The sequence below is a fragment of the Hyaloscypha bicolor genome (assembly GCF_002865645.1).
Source record: "Hyaloscypha bicolor E unplaced genomic scaffold K444scaffold_10, whole genome shotgun sequence".
NCBI classification, from domain to species: Eukaryota; Fungi; Ascomycota; class Leotiomycetes; order Helotiales; family Hyaloscyphaceae; genus Hyaloscypha; species Hyaloscypha bicolor.
In genome coordinates, this window is record NW_020194512.1 from 3,075,078 (window position 1) to 3,098,280 (window position 23,203).

Sequence of the window (23,203 nt, forward strand, 5' to 3'; positions counted from 1 at the left end):
TCCCCGCTTTTGAATTAAGCTTAAAATGATCAAGTGACCAGACTATGACGCTTCTTCTACTGAGAAAGGCGGGCAAGCAATGCACAAGGCTGCGTGAATTGAGAGTGTACTAAATTAGCGTCCTTTCTGTTTACAAGAGGCGAATTTTCCGAGCCTGGCCTTCTTTCCTTTCCTTCCTCCGTCAGTCGCGAACACGATCCTGCGTTACCCCAACTCTATTCGTCGTGTACCACAATTCCTTCTCGCTGATTTTCGTGATAGAGAGATTTGAGAGAGAGATTGAGTGGTAAGTCCGCCGCGCGCTTTCCTTTTCTTTGTTTGCGATGAGGGGGGGACGTTTGTTTACCTTGGCTGGTGGGCGATAAACGCCGCCCCACGAGGCTGCAACACTTCAACTCCTGCCTGGGCTTACTTCCTTTGAGTGGCGATGGGGTAATTGGTCAATTAATTGCTAACGACGGAGTGTAGATTGAGTCTGCTGTCCTCCGATCTTGGAGTTGAGCAGAGTGTAAACAAAGGAGCGTCAGAGCGAGGCCGCGTTGTAAGTTCTCAACGGCACCCTCCAACATCCTGAATGCATCATTAGGGCAATGATTCCAACGCGGCAATGGAGCGAGTGCTCTGTTTTGCGTGGAATAGGGGCAGGTGATAGGTTTTGCACCTCATTGTCACTGTGACGCAATCGAGCAATGGCTAACTTTCCCTTCTGCCAGAATCTTTCGAAGTTCTCCTTGACGCCGTTACCGCTCGAGCAATGGCAGGTGGTGCAGGTGCACGTCGTGGTCCTCCGAACGGTGGTCCGCCAGGTCCACCTCCCAACAATGGTAACTACCAAGGTCCGCCGCCTGGCCATCCACTGTTCAACCAATACAACAACTACCCTGGTGGCCCTCCCCCTCAACAACAGTACAATGGTCCTTCTATGAACCAACAGCAAGGTCCTCCGCCCGATAAGCCTCGATCCGGAGGTTTTGATGGTCCTGGAGAGCCCTCGCGTGGTTCAAATCCGTACGGCCCAGGTTTAGGTTACGACCCTGCAAAGCCCAAGCCAGTCGAGCAAAAGGTCATCACCAACACACGTATCGAGCTGCCAGCATCCGCATACAAGCTGGAAGGCGGTTCAGTAAGTTGAAATTCTTATTTTGTCTGGTGTTTTGGTTGTCTCTACGAGTTTGGAAGTTTGGTGTTTTGCAGGGCTTCTTCTAGTTTTCAAGAAGTTTCTGTGTTTCCAAAGAGCCAATTGCTCCGGTTCGAAACTCTTGGTTAGAAGTCTTGCTGGAGTTCGAGGATCAAGGGTCTTCTCATTGGGGGTTGCTCCTTCCTTCCTCCCTCCTGCCGTTCATATTTTAAAGGTGAAATCGTCTTATCCTATCTCATCATGTTGATGATGATGCCGTCAAGAGAATGTGCGAATTTCCTAATCGGGAAGGAACCACCCCCCCTCGACAGCTTCGCGAACCGCGCTAGCGCCCCTCCCCAGATTTCCAGATCAACCACCCTCCCTCCTCCTCTATAAAAGAACCCTCTTCTCCCAACCTCTTCCTCTTCCATTATCCACACACACAACAACTTTTTCTGTCTTTGCCTTCCCTTCAATCAATCAAAACAACTTACAACACCAACATCAATCTTCATTCATATCAATCATACACACAAGCACGCAAGGCCAAAACAACAGTTGATTTGTCGTCTGCTCAATCCAAATAACTCATCATACTTATCTTCCACACATCTTCACACCCATCCTTCTTTGATCACCTCATCACCTTCATTCATAGCTCATCATGGAGCCCGAGAACTTCCGTCTTCGTACTCAGGAGGTTACTGATGATGCCAAGTACAACTTCCCTTCCGATTTGCCTTTGCGCCCTGGAACCAATACCACCGGTAAGGCCATCCAAATCCGTGTCAACCAATTCAAGGTCACCAAGTGGCCTGAGCGTGATATCTACCAATATGATGTAAGTTTCAACTTCACCTTCAACTTCGATTTTAACAACATCAAACTGACATCTTTTGCAGATCAACGTCGGAAATGGTGCCGAGAAGAGAGGCAAGATCATGGCCGTCTGGATGTCCCGTGCAGTTCAAGAGCGCCTCAAGCAGGTCAGCCCGGGTACTTCCATTCTTTGGGATGGCAACAAGCTGCTTTGGTATGTTCGAATCCTTCACTCACTTTTGGACATTGATTGACCAGTTCAAGGTCCTCAACCCAGTTCCCAGAGCAGCGCATCTTGGTCGATTTTGATGCCGAGAAGGGTCGTCAACCTCACCCTCAAAAGGGTCCTGACACCTGCTACTGTATCATCCGACCTTCCAAGAAGATTCGCATGGGCGTCATTCAAGGTTATCTCTCAAAGCAGATGCCTTTCGACAACAGCATCTTGGAAGCCATCAGTAAGTTCCTCATCCTTGACCTAACGAATTGGCACTCATTATTTCAGGCTTTCTTGACCACCTCATGCGCCAATGGCCCAGTCAAACTTACACCTTGATCAAACGCTCATTTTTCACCAAGGGCAATGCTGCTACCCCACTTGACAATGTCGTTGTTGCCATGAAGGGTGTCTACTCGTCCATTCGTCTATGCAATGTAAGCTTCCCAACTCCGGTCATCCAAAACCATCACTGACCAGATCCAGCCCAAGTCCTCTGTTGGTCAACCAAGCACTGGCTTGGCTCTCAACGTTGATGTTGCCAATGGTACCTTCTGGGCTCCTCAAGATGTTCACCAGGCTGCCCGCAACTTCTGCCGTGACCGCAACCGTCAACTGTCCTACACAGTCTTCCGTGACCTCCTCAAGCCTGTCAAGGATCCCAAGACTGGAGTTGTCACCCAATCGGAGGATTTCAAGAATCTACGCAAGTTGGCGAAGCTCAAGTTCCGTGTCAAGCACAGAGGCAAGGCTGATGGTGAGTCAAATCTCCGATGAATTGTACCAATTTCTCTGACATGTGTTGCAGACAACAAGACCTATACGATCAAGAAGTTCACTTGGGACTCCGGTTCCACATATCACAATGAGGGTTCCCACGCCAAGAATACCATCTTCAAGCTGAAGAATCGCCAAACCAACTCTGAAGAGGAGATTACGGTGTACAACTACTTCAAGCGCACCTACAACATCGACCTTCAATTCTGGTATCTCCCCTTGATCGTTACAGACAAGGCCGGTATGTTCCCTATGGAACTCTGCCACTTGATTCCCAATCAGCGATACAACTTCAAGCTGTCTCCTGATCAGGTAAGCCACCCACTCTAAATTCTATTGAATTCTCGCTGACAAAAACCAGACCTCTGCTATGATCAAGTTTGCTGTCACTCGCCCAAAACAACGCATTGAGTCCATCAACCATGGTGTTGGTATGCTCAAGTGGAATGAGGATCCATATTTGAAGCACTTTGGCATGAACATTGATCCCAATATGACCCTTGTAAGTCTCCTCTTCAAACTTCGTTCTTCATTCCTGACTTTTCAAGACCGCTGCCCGTCTTCTCCAGAACCCCGAGGTCCAATTCGCTGGTAAGAAGCTCAACCCTGGCACTCAAGGCCGCTGGGACCTTCGTGGTCAAAAGTTCTTTTTGCCAAACCCTGAACCACTGAAGTCATGGGGCATCGTCATTATGCAAGGTTGCACCAACGAGCAAGTCGTCAAGAACTTCATCAATGTTTTTATTCAGACCTACATTGGTCATGGTGGTAAGGTTGAGAACCGCAACCCGGTCATCTACAACCAAGGCCGTGGTGAAGATATTCCAGCTTGCGTCTCCAATGCTCGCAATGCTGCTGGCAACCAAGCCCAGTTCTTGCCTCAGATCATGTTCTACGTTCTTGGTGGCCGCGACTCCTTCATGTATGAACGTCTCAAGAAGAACACCGAGTGCCGTTTCGCAATGGTCTCTCAATGTAAGTCACCTATTTCTGATCTTTTTGAGCATCGCTAACTTCTCAGGTGTCAACGTTGCCCACGTACAAAAGGCTCAGCCTCAGTACTGCTCCAACGTTTGCATGAAGGTCAATGCCAAGCTGGGTGGAACAACTTCCAAGGTTGTTTGCTCTAAGAACTGGTTCTCCGTCCCGACTATGATCCTTGGTAAGTTCCACAACTTTGTTCATGTTGATGCTGCTGACATTTCCGAGGTGCCGATGTATCTCATCCCTCTCCTGGTAGCCCACAGGCATCCATGGCCGCACTCACCATGTCCTTCGATCAGAACGCATGCCGTTATGCAGCTGCCGTTCAGACAAATGGCCATCGTGTCGAGATGATTACGCCAGCCAACATCCGCAGCATGATGCTTCCCCTCTTCGAGCAATGGATCACAAAGGTTGGTGGTGGCCGTGGCCCAGGTCACATCTACTACTTCCGTGATGGTGTCTCTGAGGGACAGTATGCTCATGTTTTGAACAATGAGCTAGCCGATATGAAGGAAGCCCTGGCTGAGAAGTATGGTGCCCAAGTTGCTGGTGGTGTAAGTACAAAGCTTTCTGGAAACTCGAACTTTGCTGACTCCAAAACAGATCAAGTGGACCGTGATTGTCTGCACCAAGCGTCACCACATCCGTTTCTTCCCCAAGGACGGTGATAGCCAGGCTGCTGACCGCAACGCCAACGCACTTCCCGGTACTCTCGTTGAGAACGATGTCACTCACCCCTTTGAGTATGACTTCTACCTCAGCGCTCACTCCGCCATTCAAGGCACTGCCCGCCCTGTTCACTACCACGTCCTTCAAGATGAGGCCAAGGTTCCCGTCAACGACTTGCAAAAGATGATCTATCAATTCTCGTACCAATACATGCGATCCACCACTCCCGTCTCTCTTTGTAAGTAAATTCATTTCTGATTTCTCAAACAGAACTAACTTGTCCCAGTCCCTGCGGTCTACTATGCGCACTTGGCATCCAACCGTGCTCGTGCTCATGAGTCTACACCCGCTTCTGAAGGTCCTCGCGGTGGTCAGAAGTTCGAGGAGGCTCGCCAAGATGCTGCCATCCGTGCTGCCGTTCGTGGCACTCAACCAGGTTCTTCTCAGACTGGCTCTTCCTTGCCGACCGAGGCTGCTCCTCTTGTTCCTTTGGGTAACCCCGACCAAGGCCCTGAGCTGATCCACAAAATCCGCAACGGTATGTGGTACATCTAAGGCACTTCATCTTCTCGAGTTGTTTGCACTTGCTTCCTCTCGATCTTCCATTATTCGATTCTTTGGTGGGATGTTTTACTAGGCTTTTTCTGATCCTCGGATCCCTGGCTTCACCCTTTTCTTTCCTCATCTGGCCTTAATTGATTGGAATGGGTTTGATGGGTTGCGGACTTGCACATACTTTCGATTCTTTTACATAGGAGTTATTTGGAAGTCGCATGGGCTTGACGGTGGAGACATATCATGAATGATGAGCAATGAGCAATGAGTGACGAAAAGAGAGAGCGGTGGCTTAGATAGACCAATCAAAACCACCGTTGTTCTCAATTGAATTCCTTGTGCCATGTGATGGTGATCGAACAGCTTGGGGAGTTGAAGTTGCAAGTGCTTTTCTTTGAGGACTCGTTCCTTGGTTGGTGTTCAAGAACTTCTTCGTTTTTCAGGAGAACTTGAGATCATGAACCTTCCGCGACTTGGAGATCATACTTCGACTTTGCATTTCACAGGCATCTTGTGCTCAGCCATCCTCCTTCTGGAATCTTGACACGAAGGAAGCATATAAACTGTCCTGTGCTTATCACGGAAGTCTGGAAGAGCCGGGACATCTGAACTCTCAGATCTCAGGCCTGAGATCTTGATTTAAGTCATGGAAGGAGTTCACGAGAGGTATTCGGATTGAGGAGGGGAAGTGCGGGGTATCATTCATTCATTCATTCATTCATCTCATCCTGCGTTGCTATCTACAATCCACCTCCATCTCCCCTCCCCGTCATCCGTAGCCCTCGTCTTGATACTTTTCCAAGCAAGTTGACAGCGAGGAGAGAATCAACTTAAATGGCATTCGCCCCGGTACCCCTCCCTCTTCCGGGTTTAAAAGTAGGTTTGGAGTTGGAGCCAGTCATCTTGTCAGCCTTGGCTGCTGCGAACTTCTCGCGCGCGAGCTGGATCGCTGATTTGCCCCCTGTATTCCCTTTTCCTTTGAAGCTCTCCTGAGGAAGCTTAGATTTGTTGTCTTTCTTTTGCTTGTTGTCCTTCGATTTCTTCCCCTCCTTGCCTTCCTCTTTAACTGCTCCTTCATCAACCGTAACCTCAGACGGTTGCAGAATCGCTGGCTGGGAAGGGGGAAGGGACGCGGATTCAGATTTAATCTTATTCACCCACTCCCCACGTCGCCGTTTAAATAGGTCGAGACTCCAGTTCCGCCATACGATGCGGCCGGCGAATGAATCTCGTAAGATTGCTTCGGAGGATGTGAGAGCTGTGGCGATGCGCTCGGTGAGAGAGAAGAGGGAAGAGGGAAGAGTGGTTGATGTTAGGAGGCTGTCGAGGACGTGTGAGCCTGTGGGGGAGAGCGCTAGGGTGATTACCGGATTTTCTTCGTTCGTGGAGGTTGGGGGCGGGAAAAGGAGTAAGTTGATTAGTTTCCTGCGAAATGGTGTATTTGTTGTGGTTGGTAGGAGCGCGGATTGGATGATATGCGTTGTTGTTTGGTAGATTGCCAAAGCCAAGAGAGTCTGGGGTTCCAGGGCGAGGAGGGAAGATTGGATGAACTCTGAAGGTGGGCCCGGGATTTGAAGGAGGCATTGGGCGAGCAGGGAGCCGTGGAGTTGTGGAGGGCTGGGTTTTAGTGTTGGTGGTGGGCGTTTTGGTGGTTGAGAATCATCGGCGGGGGTGGATGAAGGGAGAGGAGGGAAGGTTGTAGAGAGGAGAGAGGCGAGGTCGTCTATGCATGCCATTTTCAGGATAAGAGTCGATGGGCCGGAACCATAGGCTGAGGTGAGCGCGGTGGTGAGAGATGTGGTGTCTGCACCTCTTGCGGCGCATCGCTCGAATAATGTCTTGATAACGGTTGTTCGACTTCGTTGGACGAGACCTTCGAGTTGTGGGATTATGGCTTCGATGGCTTCTTCTAAGTCTTCTTTTGAAAGCCGGTTAAGGATGCGGATTGTGGGGTATGAAGAGATTTCATTCCGAGAGAGGGCGCCGAGACGGGATTTGAAGGTACTTCGGTACAGGGACTTGAAGAGTTTCCCTGGGACGAAGGTGCATATTGTTTCCAGAAGGCGGGAGCCGATTGCGTCGTAGAGGATACCGTTTACGAATGTTGCTGATTCAGAACCCTCTTCTTCGATATTATCAGGCAGGAGGGCAGAGACAATAGTTTTCTCATCGGTGTTAGACCCTTTTTTAGTGTTGGGGTTCGTAAGTTCTAACTCAAGGAGTAGTTGGAGAGTTGGGTTTCCCGTGGGATGCGTAGCCAGGATCCGAATGAAGGATTGGTCCATGGTTGCGATTGTGTCGGAGAGTATCTTTTCGACTGCGAATTGGAAGGAGGAGGGGACGGAGCGCTTGGTGAGGGGGAGCTCGGTGGGTGTGCTGTCGAGGCCTGTGATGGAGATTTTCTCTTTCTTCTTACTTTGAAGGAGGGACCTGGTTGAGGCTTGTTCTAACGGCCTGCCAGAGAGGACCACGAGCAGGACTCGCAGGGTGTGAGATGCGAAGCGGTCGGTGAGGAGGAAAGTCATTTTTCCTTCGAGTTCGTCCAGTGTTTGTAGGAACAGGGTCTCCATTGACACAGCATCCTTCTCCTCCACATCCTCCTTCTTTTTCGATGCCGCAGTCAGCTCCTCCGTAACGACTGGTGCAGATTGGATAAATAGCGTCTCGCAGCAATGGCTCGCAAATCGATGCTGCACCAAATGCGCAAAGTTTCCCGTAAATTTCTCAAACAGCTTTTTCTTCTGCTCCGCAGAACTCAACAGTATCAGTCGTTCCATCAGTCTCGAACACGATTGGCTACATGCAATCTTCAGCTCCTTGCCGTCTGCTTCGCGGTATACATTTTCCAAAAACAAGGAGCGTTCTTCTTCGGAGGGGAAATCGTTTAGTTCGAGGAGTTCGTCTGCGTGCCGGAAGTATTCTTGCTCCTCATCTTCGAGCATGCCGTAGAACGGCCGTTCCGTAGCCCCTCCGTCTTCTTTGTCGACGAGGGGTATGTAGTCATTGTTTAAGCCTGTGATCTCGACATCGTTGTCTATGGCGGGGTTTTGTTCTTGCGATTTCTGCTTCTTAAGTCTGGGAGCTTCGTCCTCGCCTTTCTCTCTCTTCCTTTTGAGTTTATTTTCCTCTTTCTTCTCTTCTCGGCGACCGCGCTTGGCTTTGTGTTCTCGTGGCATTGTAGCGGATTCCTACGTTTTCAGTGCTGGAGTTGAAGTGAAGTTCGCGATATTTTTCTTGGCGGATTATTTTTGTTGCGGCCGCATTTGGCGGTGACATGGGGGCTTGACCAATTTGGGAAATTCTGCCACTTCTTGGCCTAAAATCTTCAGCACGTCATGTCTTCCTCCCAGTTCCATCGTCTTCAGAATCAACTTCTCTTTTTTGCTTGGATTCCACTAATAGACTTGTGTTGTTAGACGTTTTAAATATATTTAGACTTTCAATGGCTTCAAATGGAACTTCGTTACCTCTCCGAAATGGCTCGAGCACTGCTCCGCAGCTAAATCGTGCCGATGAAGTTGATGATGTGAGTTGAGGACCTTCATATTATTCTTCACAATGGGATTAAAGTTTATTATTCTCGAAGGACACATGGCTGACAAGTTACAGCTTCTTAAAGCTGTTCAATCTCTCATTATTCCCTTCATTCGGTCCGCTGATGAAGATGCAAGCACCAAGCCGGCAGGACACGGACTTGCCATCGCTGGAGGAGGCCCCCGAACCTCCCTTGTTGAACACCATAAACCCGAAAAACTTCTGAGCCTGATGGACTTTCAGCTCCCTGGAAGTGGTAAAGGAAAAGAGGGGTTGCTTGCAACTGTCGAACAAGTGCTCAAATACAGTGTCAACACTTGGGACCAAGGATTCTTGGACAAATTGTATGCTAGCACAAATTCTGTAAGTTTCCCTATTAGAACTTATTGTGGGGACTGAACTGAATAGGTGGGGGTCATCTCCGAGCTTCTGTTGGCTGTGTTGAATACAAATGTAAGTCACTTGTGACCCTCTTTTCATGCTCAGCATCTAACATCAGCAGCTTCACGTTTTCCAAGTATCACCAGCTCTCACCGTAATTGAGAAAATCACCGCAAAGACATTTGCAAACTTATTTGGATTCAATAGTCCTCATGCTGGAGGCATCTCTTGTCAAGGTGGCAGCGCCTCAAACATGACATCAATTGTCATTGCTCGCAACAATTTGTATCCCGCCAGCAAGACTGCGGGAAATGCAAACCACAAGTTCGTCCTCTTTACATCCGCCCATGGCCATTATTCCCTGGAAAAAGCCGCCCAAATGCTGGGCATCGGATCTGACAACGTCGTTTCCGTCCCGATCGATTCTCAAGGACGAATGATTCCATCTGAGCTGGAGAATCTCGTGCAGAAGACGAAAGATGAAGGAAAGACGCCATTTTATGTCAACGCCACAGCAGGGACCACAGTACTGGGCTCATTCGATCCTTTTAAAGACATCTCCGCCGTATGCAAACAACACAACCTTTGGCTGCACGTTGATGCTAGCTGGGGCGGACCTGTGATTTTTTCTTCCAAACAAAAGCACAAGGTTGCTGGAGTTGAACTCGCAGACAGTCTGGGAGTCAACCCGCATAAGATGATGGGGGTACCTATCACCTGTTCTTTCCTCCTGGGTCCTGATCTCACCAAATTCCACAAAGCGAATACACTTCCTACGGGGTATCTATTTCACGAGGACAATGCAGGCGGAGAGATTTGGGATCTGGCTGATCTAACTCTGCAGTGCGGACGAAGAGGTGATAGCTTGAAGCTTGCGTTGAGCTGGATCTATTACGGCAGTGAAGGTTTCGAAAGGCAGGTCAACAACGCTTTCGACATCGCTTCTTACTTCGCCACTGAAATTTCTCATCGGAAGGACTTTGTCCTGGTTTCGGAAAATCCACCTCCATGTTTACAAGTGTGCTTTTACTTTGCAAGAGAGGGTAAATTGGCAGCGAGCCCAGACGAGAACACGAAAGTCACAAGTGAGATTGTGCGACGGCTAATACCGAGAGGATTCATGGTCGATTATGCGCCTGGCGAGAAAGGGTCATTCTTCAGGGTTGTTGTCAATCGAGAGACTACACGAGGAACAATTGATGGCTTGATCAAAGCTATTGAGGAGGTCGGAAACGACGACTTATGAGCTAGATGGGTAAAGCCATCTTTCGATCCTGGCCTTTTGGTCAATGGTGATTATGATGGTACTTTGCCCAGGTGAAGATATCGGTCCAATGCGTGTCAAAGCGAATGCGGAGGAGTTTTCCATTCAGTGCTTCGTGGCTTGATATTTGACCCTGCTAGGAATGCTGCCAAAATAGATATGTCTCGTTCTGACATGGTCTGGCCTCTTCGGTCTCCTGCCGCCTGAATTCGACACGGAATGTCTAATTTAAAAGATATCCCAATTCATTATTAAACTGTCGTCTATTACGCTTGTGATGGCATTCGTTGCTAGATTATGTGCGATGTGCAAGCTAGCTGTGCACGGGCGAGGCAGAAGCAGTCACCATAAAGCATTTATCGCCTTCCGTGAGACCAAAAAATATGGATGCCCGATTTGCACTCGGATCTGGACCAGGCTGTTTCCTGAATGTTATCTCATTCCCTCCATGGATGAAGGAATCAACATCTCCCATTACTTTGTGCCAACAAAAGATATTGAAAAGGAACTTGTCAAATGGCGATTTGACATAAAGACCGACCAGAGGGAAGTAGAGCACCAGATAGAGTTTGGCCTAAGCAAGGACGAGACAGAGAAGTATATAGGTTCTCCAGTCTCCTGGGGAATAATATTCATTAAGGGAAAGAAATGGTAAACTCAAAAGCGGGCACTTGTCAAACCTTGCCTTGCTTTTGCCCTCCCTTGGCAACAGAAACGCCAATCTGAGGTCGGGCAGGAGCGCAGCATCGAGCTTAAGATTTGGTCCTTACCCCTTCAACATTTATACTTATGAAGACGATTGTGATGCTGGGAAAGCCCAAAGCAGGCTACGGATGTTCTTTGCATGCCGCTATTGATGGAACATGTGGGTTGGGTGCATCTGATAAACTGATCGTCGATCCCAGTCCACATGGGTATCCCGAGCGACATTTCGTGAGGGTTGGGAAGTTCAGCTTCTCACTCCGGGTGGAAATCACCCGGATTTTGAAGAGATTCGGTTGAAACTTGAGGAGCATGAGAAGAGGACCATCGTGCTTGTATAATTTTCTCTCTGTCACGAAAGGGAGAGGGGGAGGCAGAATTTTTACTGGCTTTCTCTAAGATTGGCTTGAAAACGATCTTGGGGTTTGGGTCGCGGCTGCATCGGTGGGGATAGGGGGAGAAGTTCAAGACTCCACTTCTATAACGAGGTTGGGACTTGGGGTCGTCGCATACTTTCTCATAGCGGTGAGTTCGCAATTCACTCCTCATTTTGCGAAGGAAATTGTGTTTCTTCAGAGATGAGAGAGTCGAAATGAGTAACAAGATTTAACTGGAGGTCAGGTGACGAGAATTCAGGAGTAGCACTTATTGAACTAGCTAAAGCAATATAGCTAGGGTCACGTGCTTGCAATGTAAACCAAGTAAAACGTACTGAATTGACTGCTGTTCTACAGTGGTAAGTAGCCCGTATATATAGCCCTGAACCCCCTAAATCACATGCACTAAACCCCTATGCCAGCTGAACCGATTCCAGCTATACAGGGTATTCCAGCTATACAGGGTATTCTAGCTGTACAGGGTATTCCAGCCGTACAGGGTATTCCAGCCGTACAGGGTATTCCAGCTATACAGGGTATTCCAGCTGGACAGGGTATTAAGCTAGTGTACAGCCCCATGGCGTTCGGTTCCAGGGCTTACTAAGCCTATTAGGGGCCTCAGGCCCCTAATTTCAACAGCACTGTAGTGAATGGTGAATCAAGCGAGCCCCTAAACCCCAAAGAACCTGACCACCCAAGAACGATTGTGACACCGCAGGATTCGATTTCGGTCCCTATGTGGAGCGGCGTGTATGTGGCCTTTCAGTTACCGAAAGCGAAAGCCTCGAAAGAAGCAAGTTGTTAGAATCTTCTAATCGTTCAACTAACGTCCTCTTTTCAAAGGCATCAGACTCCCTCAGTAGCCAGAACTAATTGCTCTTTTGTTTCAAAAATCGACCGCATTCGCTTTTGCTTAGCCTGAAACTTCCCATCTGTATTTGCCTTCTGGAATTGCCTTCCATGGCAGATTCCATGTCTTTTGGTTATCATTCTACATTCCGAACTCGCGATTACCGAACCATCTGTTGCAAACTTCTTATTTAAATGCACTAGATTTGGAATGAAATTAATTTAAGCTCTACAGGCTCAAGCGATATTATCAACATCTTTTCTCTTCTCCATCCACAACGAGACGTCTGTGTGTCAAGCGAATCCTGAAATTTGGATAGTCCAATGTTCTCAACTTCTCGTGAACGAGCGCGCACTGCAAAATGATAACCCCCAACCACTGCGAAACCATTTCACGAAGCTCCGACAATAAAAGCTAACAGAGTGCAACTTGTCTTTAAGTAACAAAGCTGCAGCATGTTGAATTGATGGCAAAGGATAAATATAGCCTATTATCAAGCCCTGTCTCCCCTGAAATTCCCCGCAAGTCGCTAAGAATAGGCACTTGCCCGATGCAGTCAAGCCTGACTGAGCCTAATTCACCCCACTCTGTCTGACCTCCTTCATCCATCTCTCATCTTCAACACCAGCATCGGACGAACAATCTCGAGCACTGAGCCGCAACGACGAGCACTGGACACATCAATTATGCGGCAAGGTATTGGGGATAGTCATGAGGACTGGGAGAGAATCGATGTTGACAAGAAGCGAAAACCGCCAACATTCTCTGGAGACGAGTATCATGAGACAATGCGGGAAAGAATCGATCGAGTCAGCGAGGATCTAAAGGATCTTCAAGCCTTCTACAACATTGAGATTTCTGACACTCGGAAAGCTCGACTGAAGGAGTATCTCGAGGAAGCGCTCGCAGATCTGAGAGAAACGTCATTCAGAGCCTACGACCAGCAAGGGAAGATTGATTTTTTGCTTCTGCAGAACTTTCTACGCAAGGGACTGAAACAACTCGAACTTGACGAAAAGAAGGATGAGAAAATGGGGCCGTTGGTTCCATTTGCTGGGACGATTGCGAAGCTTTGCGAGGACAGGCAGATGATGAAACCTGTGGACGGGGAAATGGCTGCGAACGATCTATTCCAGGTCTCGAAACAGATTGCGAAAGTGAAGATCGAAGTGACAGAGGGAAAGGCGAAGGTGGATAAGACGAGTGCTTTCAGAGCTGCTAATGCGGTCGAAAGGCTGCGTTGGCATCTCGCGGAATGGTTTGGGTTCTTCAAGGGGTATGATCCAATGTTTACTTGGTGGGTTGCTGAACCGTATGCCAAAGTCGACAAAGAGCTGGCAGAATTTTCAGCGTTGGTTCGGAAAGAATTGGTGGGTATCAAGCCGGGAGACGAAGATGCAATTGTTGGAGAGCCGATTGGAAGGCACGGATTATTGGCTGATCTGGAGTCCGAGATGATTCCTTACTCGCCTGAGGAGCTGATAGAAATTGGCGAAAAAGAGTACACTTGGTGTGAAGCTGAGATGAAGAAGGCGTCTCGCGAGTTGGGATATGGGGACGAGTGGCGAGATGCATTGGAGCATGTGAAGAGCCTTTATGTTGGACCCGGCAAGCAACCACAACTCATCCATTTCCTCGCAAGGGAAGCCATCGACTACGTCAAGAAACACAACTTAGTGACGGTACCCAGGATTGCCGAAGAAACCTGGAGAATGTTCATGATGTCCCCAGCAAGGCAAAAGGTCAACCCCTTCTTCCTGGGAGGCAAGTCAATTATCGTTTCGTACCCGGATGATACAATGGACCACGAAGCGAAGATGATGAGTATGCGAGGGAACAACATCCATTTCTCACGCTCGACGGTCTTCCACGAAATGATCCCAGGCCACCATCTCCAATTCCACATGCTTGCTCGCTATAAACCGTATCGGCAGATGTTTGATACCCCGTTCTGGATTGAAGGATGGGCTCTGTACTGGGAGATGATACTTTGGGACAGAGGATTCCCAAGTACGCCCGAGAACAAGATTGGGATGTTGTTTTGGCGGATGCACCGCTGTGCTCGCATCATCTTCTCGATTAAATTTCATCTTGGGCAGATGACGCCCCAGGAATGCATCGATATGCTTGTGGACATGGTCGGGCATGAGAAAGCCACGGCGGAGGGAGAGGTCAGACGATCTTTCAATGGGGATTATTCACCGCTGTATCAAGCGGGGTACATGCTTGGTGCTCTGCAAATATATTCTTTGAGGAAGGAGCAGATGCACAGTGGAAAGATGGGCGAGAAGCAGTTTCATGATCGGGTACTGCGGGAAAACATGATGCCGATTGAGCTTTTGAGAGCTTTGATGGAAGAGAAGGATGTGGGCCCCGACTTCAAGAGTTCTTGGAGATTTTATGAGGGCCATGAGCAGAGGGATAATTTCTCTTCTTGAAGCCGTGGCGGTGCCGAGGGAGAGAGAGCGCCTTTTGCTGCAGCTGTTTAAGACTTGATGCCCTCGAAGGAGGAGGGTTTGTGTCGCTCTCCACCAGCACATCAAGTCGGCTACACCGACACAGTGCTAAGACACGGAACGACTGGTGGACCCGGAACAATCGATTCTACCCTCTGAACTCTCTTCCCTTTCCACCAATGATTTAGGCTGCTTAGCCTCTGTGGGAGTGCTTGCAGGGGTGAACCCCACCGAAACAACACACCCTGTAGCCGCCCCTGGGACTGCGTTCCCGTCCAACCGACGGGAACCCCCCCTGAAATACCTGACAGAAATGATTGAAGTGTCCCGACAGTCTGGTTCCCCAACCCCCAACCCTCGGCCCGATGAGCTGTCTCTGAATGTCTCAAGACAACGGCCCCACTTGTTTCCACCCCTGGTTTGTCGGCGGCGCAATCAACTTACCTCTGAAGAAGTTTTGTGCTTGCTGACCGCTTTTGTTCGTCTCATTCTCTTGTCTTCCTTCGTTTGACAAAGGAGCTTCTCGAGATGCCGATACCGAGTTCGCCTGTGGAAGCTCGGGGGATTATTAAAGAAATTGCGGAGGAATATGGCTGGATCAGTCAGGCAGACCGAGAGCAAACACCCCAAAACGTTTTGCAAGCCCTCTCAAATCTGCAAAATGGACTCGGATCTGCTGCTCGAACGTGAGGTTGATCTTGTGTTCTCGAGAACATGCTTACTAACTGCGGTTAGGCTCGCGACAAACCTATACAAGAGTAATACAAGATTCCTCTTTGAGTTAATACAAAACGCCGAGGACAATAGTTATTCCAGGGCCAAGGCTGCAGGCGCAGAGCCATACATCAAATTCACCATTCGGCCCAATCGGATTATCATCGATTCTAATGAAGATGGCTTCACTACCGATAATGTCCGAGCCATTTGCAAAATTGGTGAGAGCACGAAGATAAGGACGGGTTCTCAGTACTACATTGGTGAAAAGGGGATCGGGTTCAAGTCAGTATTCATGGTGGCGTCCAAAGTGCATATTCAATCCCCGCCATGGTCATTCTCATTCAACCACAAAGAGCGGGACAGTGGGATGGGAATGGTCACCCCAGAGTGGGAGTCGGATGATGTTCTCTTGGAGGAACCTCTCACGAGAATTACGTTGACCCTTATCGACTCCGTCGATCTCGATGACCTCCTTTCTCAGTTCGACGATCTTCCCAGCACAGTACTTTTGTTTCTGAATAAGTTGGGCAAAATCATCATCGACGAAGATGTGCAAGAAAACCAAGATATCCACCGCGACGCTGATGGGCAATGGGATGAGCATTCTCAAGATGATGAAGAATTTTTCAGCTTTGATGATGAAGACGAGGGTAATGATGACGACGGCGACGGCGATGATGGTGACGACGATGATGAGAAGAACCAGAATTTACAAGAGAGGCAGCCGAAGATGCGGGTGAAATGTATCACCACCTATTCCTGCGACTTCGATCAGAATATCAAGAGGGCCAAGGTGACCGTGTTAAGGCATAGAATTATGAGGCCAGACTCATATTCAGAAGATTATCGTATCACTCGAAAATCACTGTCCAACTTGCCAACCGGTACCCACCACGATTACAATACGGCTGAAGTCATTCTCGGTTTCCCTGTCCATAATTTCTTAGGAGACGACCGGCCTCATATTAGGCCTCAACAAGTCTATGCTTACTTACCAATACGAGATTTCGGATTTCCGGTAAGTGTGGTAGAGTGGGGGGGGTTTCAGCATGTTGACTTCGAATAGTTCATTATCCACTCAGATTTTGTCACGCAGGCGAGTCGAGAGGATATCATGGAAAACGCGAGAAATACAGCAATACTTGACGGTGTGGCTGAGGCGTTTGTGGATGCAGTGGTGCAGTTCTGTCAGCAGCAAGTTCTCCAGTATCGTTGGATGCACTACCTTCCAGAGGATGATCGGGTCTCAAGCCCTTTCTGGTCTCGACTTTTGATTCGAATAAAGGAGAGAATCAAGGAAACCCCGATCCTCTGGCCAAGAAGCAGGACTGGGCTTCGACTCATCAGCCAACTGAGGATTCTCCCCAAAAGGTTTCGAGACCACAACGGTGAGCCTCTAGTTGCCGACTTACCAGAGATAAATCGAGAGAGGTATTTGGATCCAAACTATGACCTTAAAGTCAACAATGCGCTCTCGAAACTCAAGACTCTCGGCTTGGCAGAGATGAATACCTACGATTTTATTGAAAGAATTGGTCGAGACGCCAATTCCTTAGTTTCCAGAATGAAGTCAGCCGATGACAGCTGGCACGAGCGTGTTGCACATATACTTCTACCAGTTTTGGAGAAAGATCTTTCAAAGAAGGCAATCACATATATAAGGCATCTGCCTCTGATCCCTCTTGGAGATCACCGGTGGGTTTCGATTACCACCGATGAGGTTTACTTCCGGGAAACCGATGGCATGCCAATACCTTCAGACCTTGGTTTAAGACTTGTCGATTCCAAGGCAGCATTAAATGCCACGAGAAAGAAATTGTTTGTTGAACTCGGAGTCATTGATGCGAGTAAAGAGCACATAAAAATGTTGATTTTGAACAAGCACAAGAAATTTCGGGAAAACATCACCCTCGATTCTTCCGCTGGACACCTCAATTATCTCTATTGGACCGATAATCAGTCTGGTAATACCGTGCTTCGAAAGTTGTCACCATTCTCCTTGTTCAACAATCGAAATATCGCCGTGGATGGCGAGCATGACCTGTACTTTCAGACAGACAAGAAATATGGTATCCAGGAATATTTTAACCTCGCCCTTGAAGATACCCAAGGAAGTGATCCATTCGGTTCCTTTATCAACAAACGATACTTTGAGTCAGCCCCGGGCAGAAAGAAAGGGTCCGATTCCCTCTCCTTCGAGGCCTGGTTACAGCGTTTCGTTGGGATTTTGAGGTCTCCTAGACTCAACAACCCGAAGAATCCTCACAAGCTGTCGAAAGTATTCTCCTATATCGTTACAAAACATCCCGAACGGTTGCTCGGAACATTGAAAGCACACTGGAGCAGTGAGTACAAGTTCACAATTAACGATGAACTAACAAAAAAGCTTTCTGAAGTTGTCATTCCTTCTACAAATATTGGCAGGAAAAAACTTCAGGAAACATTTTTGCCCTTGAAAGAGCTCGTTACACATTGCAAGCAGTTCCTCGACCCTGAAATCTTTCCATTTCTTATTTTGGATGATGATTCCGGCATTGAACAATGGAAGTTCCTTGAGATCTTCGGTATCGGTATGGAAAGTAACCTCGACTTCTATCTGGAAATCCTGCGTCGATTCAAAGAGAAGAAAGTAGCTTTTTCTTACAGAATATACGAGGAAATACAGAGGAAAATCTGGGCTTCGAAAGAACCAACAAACCTTATAGAACACGTTAAGTATGACCAAATTAACCCTCCAAAGCCCACATTCTAGCATGATGCTAATTCTGTTCTAGGGATACTGTCCGCGATGAAGACCTAATCTTTACTCCCACTCTCCACAGAAACGACAATTGGACTTGGGAAGATGAATGCGTTTGGGATGGCCCAGCCTATTTAAGTGTAAAGTATGCCTTGCTTCCAGCTCTTTCTACTGTGAAGAGTGGAGCGCTTACTGCGTTCTTTGTGGAAACCATGGAAATCTCTGATGTTTCTACTGGCGATCTGTTAGCGGAGCTTTTAGCGATCAAAAGACACTCGCTCAAGAACAGTTCTACTCCGAATCTATGGAACGTTCGCGATATATACACTCGTCTTCAAAATATGGCTTCACCACCTACTTCCCCAAAACTCGAGACTATTAAGCAAGTAATCCCGAAAATAACACTGCCGTACGGTGATCTCTAACCGTACTGATATAATGTAGGAAGCGTTTTGAGAAGAAATCCTTCATATACGACAATCTTCGCAAGACATGGGTGGCCCCTTCATCATGTCTCTGGTCTAAGGATGCTCAAATACCGGGAAAAGTCGCAATTCTTAGTCAATATGAAGATCTGAAGGATTTCTTTGTCGGAACACTCAAAGTCAATATCCCCGACCTCGGTATGCTCGTCGACGAACTCAGCCGAGTTGTGAGCTCGAAACTCACGGTGAGTGACGTGAAGAGCCTCATTTGGCAGATCAACAGTTTCTCGCCTTCGCGCAAGGCTCTCGAGAAACTAAACACTCTCCCAATTTTCCCAGTGAAAGTCACAAACAGAGGATTGGACCCAACTGTGCTGCGAGCCAGGAAAGAGAACTTTTCAATCATCGACCGCCAGCCGTGGGCAGAGGCGTTTGAGGGTAAAATCGATGTTCTTGATTTCAAATTGGAGGAAGTTCGGAGATTACAGCCATTCTTGTCCTGTCTTAACCTGGAGAATCGATACTTGTCTCGTGTTGTAAGAGAGACGTCATCGTTCCAGGGTGGGAATGGGGAGCAAAGCAGGACACAGACGAGGCGACTGAGAAGCCGTGCACATGCGCTCGCAAGGTGAACTTCCAAATTTTCCGTCTCAATAGAAAAAGCTGAGTATTTTATAGATGTGCTGCTCATTTTGGCAGCCCTAGGATCCGTGATGATGACCTGTTCATCTACAGACTACTGCTTCGAGCGGAGATGTACCAAACCGATGGAATAGTTACGAGTTTGGTGCACACCCATCATCTCGAGACTGTAACCGTCGAAGTCCACAGGAGCAAGCTTCATATTGCTGAAAACTCTGCAAGTCTGAAAATTTACGTCCCGAAGGATCGGAAGGACCATGAACTCTGTTTCCTCCAGCTCCTGCCAACAAAGCTTTTCAATCAAGTGATCATGGGATATAAAACCGGCAACTCGACACACGCATCTGACTCCGAGGCTGTCAGAATCATCGCTGCTCTCTTCATGTCCAGCGATGAAGTAGTCTGCGATCTATTGGATGACGCAGGCATTATTCCTGTGCCGTACCCTGATGAGTTTAATATTGAAACTTCCGAGAACCCTTCGCCAACTGCCGAGCCGACCTCTCAACATGAAGATCCTCCGCCGGTTAATAAGAAAAGCAAAACACGTGAACCTTCGAAGGAACGTAGATCGCAAAGCCCACAAGAAAACACCACTTCGCCTGGACCCAAATTTTTGTCTCCGACCCCTCGTTCCTCGTACAGGACCAAACATCGAGAAGGAGCGCCAAAAGATCCTCCCATCAACTCCTTCAGCTCTCGTCCTTCTACACCTCAGAGTGACGATTCTGTGCCATTTTCGGCCAACAGTGGACAAGCAGAATATCGACGATTACTCAACAATGTCATCGCAGCGGCGAAGAGTAAAAAGGGTGGATTTCCCGCTCGGGGAGCATTCCGCCTCGATGATTTGCTCAATGCGCTCCCCACCGAATCAGATGCCGAGCCAGTTTCATATGACTTGCCGTTCGGCGTTAGGAGTGAGAACCAGCTTGCTCATGACATGAAAGTGGGAGCAGCTGGGGAACTATACGTAAGATCCCAAGCGGCAATTATTCTCGTTTCACACTGATTCATCAATAGGTGTTTGAAATTCTGTCCCGATTGGAAATCCGCCTCCCTGGGTTTGGTCGCGATAACTGGCAGAGCACTATTCGCCGACATGTGAAAGTCCACGAAGATTACAATGATATGGAGGCATGGAAAGGGGCAGAAACTGCTGACATTACTTACGACGATAATAAAGGAGAGCTCACCAAGCTCCTTGTGGCAAACGGGTATTTGGACAATATTTGGATCGGTGCCAAGCCAAAATACTACCTTGAAGTGAAGACGACTATCAAGGAATGTGGTACCAGGTTCTTTGTGAGTAAGAGCCAATATCAAAGGGTACGTGGATTAAGATCAAAGGGCATGAACCTTAGAGGCTAATAGTTGTAGATGGAACGGATGAGATTGATAACGGGAGAGGTGTCTCTTGAGGTTTACATCATCTTTCGTGTGTTCAATCTCGACAAAGAAACCATCGATATGCGAGTCTATGTGGATCCGAAGGGGATTGAGGAAGGTGGCGATCTGATTTTCACTCCGGAATCGTACTCGGTCCTGCCAGCAGGAAGCATCAGCACTTGATTTGAGAAGTTTCACGTTCATGGTATAGTTTGAATCCCAGCTTTTAAGACACTTAATTCCACCCCATATTTCGCATGTGTCCTCCCCCAACCTTCCCATGTCTTGGCCACAACCAAGCTACCAAAGCAATTATAATACTCGTGATGCCGACTCCAACCCGAACTCCTATCGCTATCTTGTCACTCATTTTCAGACCTGCAGAGCCTTTGCTGCACGCACTTCCTGAATTTCCAGTATTCGCGGAAGTTGGCGACGATCTCCCAACAGTCGTCGTTGAAGCCGAAGTTTTCGAACTGATTGCGGCATTCGTTCCTTGAGCTGGGCTTGTCGCCACCCCCGCAATTCTTGTGGCAGTAGCGGTAAACGTGCTTGTCGGCTGAGGATTATTCGCCGGATCGTCGCAAGTGAACATTACGCTGGCAATAAGAAGTGTTGCAGAGTACCGAAGGCATATGTCTTGGAGGAAACCTTTCACCTGTTGGGCACAGATGCTGTCTTCGTACCCGATGAGGTTGGAGTTAGTGTTGCCCAATAACAATAATTTCGGCAGTTGAAGCAGTGCTTCGTTAGTTTTTGATCCAAAGTCATGTCTGCAGTGGAGAAAAAAACTCGAGATGTCTGAAAGTGGAAGTTCCTGCACAGGGAAAATAAGCCTTACATTATCATGTCCGCAGTGCTGTCGTTGGGGCATGCTGGGTAACAATCTATTACGACTCCATAGAGGCCTACGGGTACATACAGGTGGATAGGTCAAATGAGACTTGAGGTAGAGCTGTGCTTGCCTTATTGCAGGAGGCATCGAAGAAGAGAACAAGTTCGCCCGCTTCTGCGAGAGTGTGAGCGGGCAGGAGAACCAAGATAGGGAAGAAACAGAGGATGGGTACGACGCTGAAAAGGGTCATATTGGGAGAACCAAGTGCATCTGAGGAATTTTGACACGCGTAACAGAGAAAGAGGAGTAAGAAGCACGCGTCAAATGGCAAAGCGATCCCGCTTTGTACAGTTGTACCCCTCTCAGCGGATCGACACATCCTTTTGCTGGAGAGCGTTGCAACTTGCAAGCCGGCATCCTTCTGCCCCTTGACTCTGCGCCGGCGCTTACCCCCTTTTGTTCAACATTCCCGTCTTCTGATTCGATGGCTCACCCGCAGCTGCAGACGGGGAAATAGAAGTAAAGGGGCCCCGTGTTGTACTTCTTTTGTACACGGCGGCCGAGAGGCTGCTTCAAAATGTCTCAGCCACATTCAGCCTTGTTCAGAAGTGATTGCCACTCGCAAGGCCCAAAAGAGTTGGTCCGACCTTTCTCATGCGTGGCGTTACGTGGTTTGGCGCCACCGGAGCGGGAGATCGCGAGCTGACAGCCACTTCGTAGCAACAGCACGAGGTTGCAGGCCCCTTTCTTACGTTTTGGAAACCTTCAGGATGGAGATTTCAGACAAAAAGCCCTGTTTGGGAGTCGAGATTTGGATATCATTTCCCGGTCACGTGTTTGATGCCTTTGAAAGGGTGACTTCCCTCACTGACTGGAACTGCTTTGCAGCGATCTTTATACACAAGTCAGTCCTCGGAAAAACGTCATAGATTCAAAAATAGAGCCCAAGGGAAGGAGGAATCTTTGCCTCATCCTTACTGTTGAGTTCAGCGAAGATTCCAATGAAACACCTTTGACCCGCGGATCCGGAGTCCAGCACAGGATTCTCTGGATCTTATTATAAACAGCCCGAGGGTGTATAGGGAGCACGCCACTAAACTTTAACTTCGCTTTTCTTTGAGGTCATTGGAATGTCACTCGTCGGGAAGATATCGAAGATCATTGCCCCTTTAACTCTCGCTTACGGATAATACCCGAGTCGGCGATAGTCGGTCCTTAATCGCATCCGAAGTTTCCAAGCTTGACTTTCCGGCTGCAGCTCTGAATGGACTTGCAAATCAAGACTTTGCAGTTCGTAAGCAATGGTGTCGCCGCTGACATTCGGAAGCCGTCGAATCCGTGTAGCACACAGCGCTGTTCTCCAAAGCTCGTTCATCAAATCACGATCAGGACCGCCTATGCACCTAGGAAGGTATTGTAGGCAGTCTGTCACCAACGGTATATCTCCGTGGGTCTCAAGCTAAGATCTGACTCAGGCTCGTACCTAGGTGGAACCACGTGAATCTGCGGTAAAGCATCATGTATGCTTGTTCTGGCTAGTCGCCTGCAATTGAGGCTCATGGAATGTCATTGCGGTCTTCGGAACTTTGCTCTTCATCTGCATCGTATATCGAGCTGCGTGTTTTCTAAGATTCAGTGGCGATGTGAGAGGTTCACAGAGGAAAATTCTGAGGCCGTCACTCGTGTTCATGCAGGTCTTTACGGATCTCAAGTGATCCGAATTCATGATAACCATGCTGTCTACTCG

The 23,203-nt window shown here is 48.3% G+C and overlaps 6 protein-coding genes across 6 annotated transcripts; 4 read left to right on the forward strand and 2 right to left on the reverse strand.

Annotated features, from left to right (window-relative positions):
- Positions 1–754: 754 nt before the first annotated feature.
- K444DRAFT_623640 (uncharacterized protein) lies at positions 755–1,206 on the forward strand (the record flags this gene model as incomplete). The annotated part of the gene is made up of 2 exons (XM_024882298.1): positions 755–1,123; positions 1,180–1,206. The coding sequence occupies 2 exons, from the start codon at positions 755–757 to the stop codon at positions 1,204–1,206; spliced, it is 396 nt and encodes a 131-aa protein (XP_024744385.1).
- Positions 1,207–5,834: 4,628 nt separating this feature from the next.
- On the reverse strand, positions 5,835–8,344 carry K444DRAFT_606418 (ARM repeat-containing protein). Its single transcript, XM_024878988.1, has one exon. The coding sequence runs from the start codon at positions 8,318–8,320 to the stop codon at positions 5,975–5,977; it is 2,346 nt and encodes a 781-aa protein (XP_024744386.1). The 5' UTR covers positions 8,321–8,344; the 3' UTR covers positions 5,835–5,974.
- A 242-nt stretch (positions 8,345–8,586) lies between these two features.
- On the forward strand, positions 8,587–10,585 carry K444DRAFT_550906 (glutamate decarboxylase-like protein-like protein 1; the record flags this gene model as incomplete). Its single annotated transcript, XM_024876523.1, has 4 exons — positions 8,587–8,670; positions 8,754–9,041; positions 9,087–9,131; positions 9,181–10,585. The coding sequence occupies 4 exons, from the start codon at positions 8,587–8,589 to the stop codon at positions 10,303–10,305; spliced, it is 1,542 nt and encodes a 513-aa protein (XP_024744387.1). The 3' UTR covers positions 10,306–10,585.
- Positions 10,586–12,938: 2,353 nt separating this feature from the next.
- Positions 12,939–14,690, forward strand: K444DRAFT_516194 (uncharacterized protein; the record flags this gene model as incomplete). The annotated part of the gene is made up of 1 exon (XM_024873663.1): positions 12,939–14,690. One exon carries the CDS (start codon positions 12,939–12,941, stop codon positions 14,688–14,690), a length of 1,752 nt encoding a protein of 583 aa, XP_024744388.1.
- Positions 14,691–14,963: 273 nt separating this feature from the next.
- Positions 14,964–20,730, forward strand: K444DRAFT_16700 (uncharacterized protein). Its single transcript, XM_024870705.1, has 7 exons — positions 14,964–15,394; positions 15,444–16,443; positions 16,492–18,140; positions 18,200–18,547; positions 18,610–19,218; positions 19,269–20,205; positions 20,256–20,730. Exons 1-7 carry the CDS (start codon positions 15,237–15,239, stop codon positions 20,601–20,603), a joined length of 5,049 nt encoding a protein of 1,682 aa, XP_024744389.1. The 5' UTR covers positions 14,964–15,236; the 3' UTR covers positions 20,604–20,730.
- Positions 20,731–20,856: 126 nt separating this feature from the next.
- On the reverse strand, positions 20,857–21,706 carry K444DRAFT_623646 (uncharacterized protein; the record flags this gene model as incomplete). Its single annotated transcript, XM_024882299.1, has 3 exons — positions 20,857–21,394; positions 21,463–21,508; positions 21,544–21,706. 3 exons carry the CDS (start codon positions 21,704–21,706, stop codon positions 20,857–20,859), a joined length of 747 nt encoding a protein of 248 aa, XP_024744390.1.
- Between the last annotated feature and the right edge of the window lie 1,497 nt (positions 21,707–23,203).

Excerpts from the sequence above, each read along its gene's own strand:
- K444DRAFT_16700 (XM_024870705.1), top strand. The coding sequence starts at position 15,237 with ATGCCGATACCGAGTTCGCCTGTGGAAGCTCGGGGGATTATTAAAGAA. Across the intron at positions 16,444-16,491 it reads TACGAGATTTCGGATTTCCG|TTCATTATCCACTCAGATTT; the intron begins GTAAGTGTGGTA and ends GACTTCGAATAG. Across the intron at positions 18,548-18,609 it reads CCAAAACTCGAGACTATTAA|GAAGCGTTTTGAGAAGAAAT; the intron begins GCAAGTAATCCC and ends GATATAATGTAG.
- K444DRAFT_606418 (XM_024878988.1), bottom strand. The coding sequence starts at position 8,320 with ATGCCACGAGAACACAAAGCCAAGCGCGGTCGCCGAGAAGAGAAGAAA.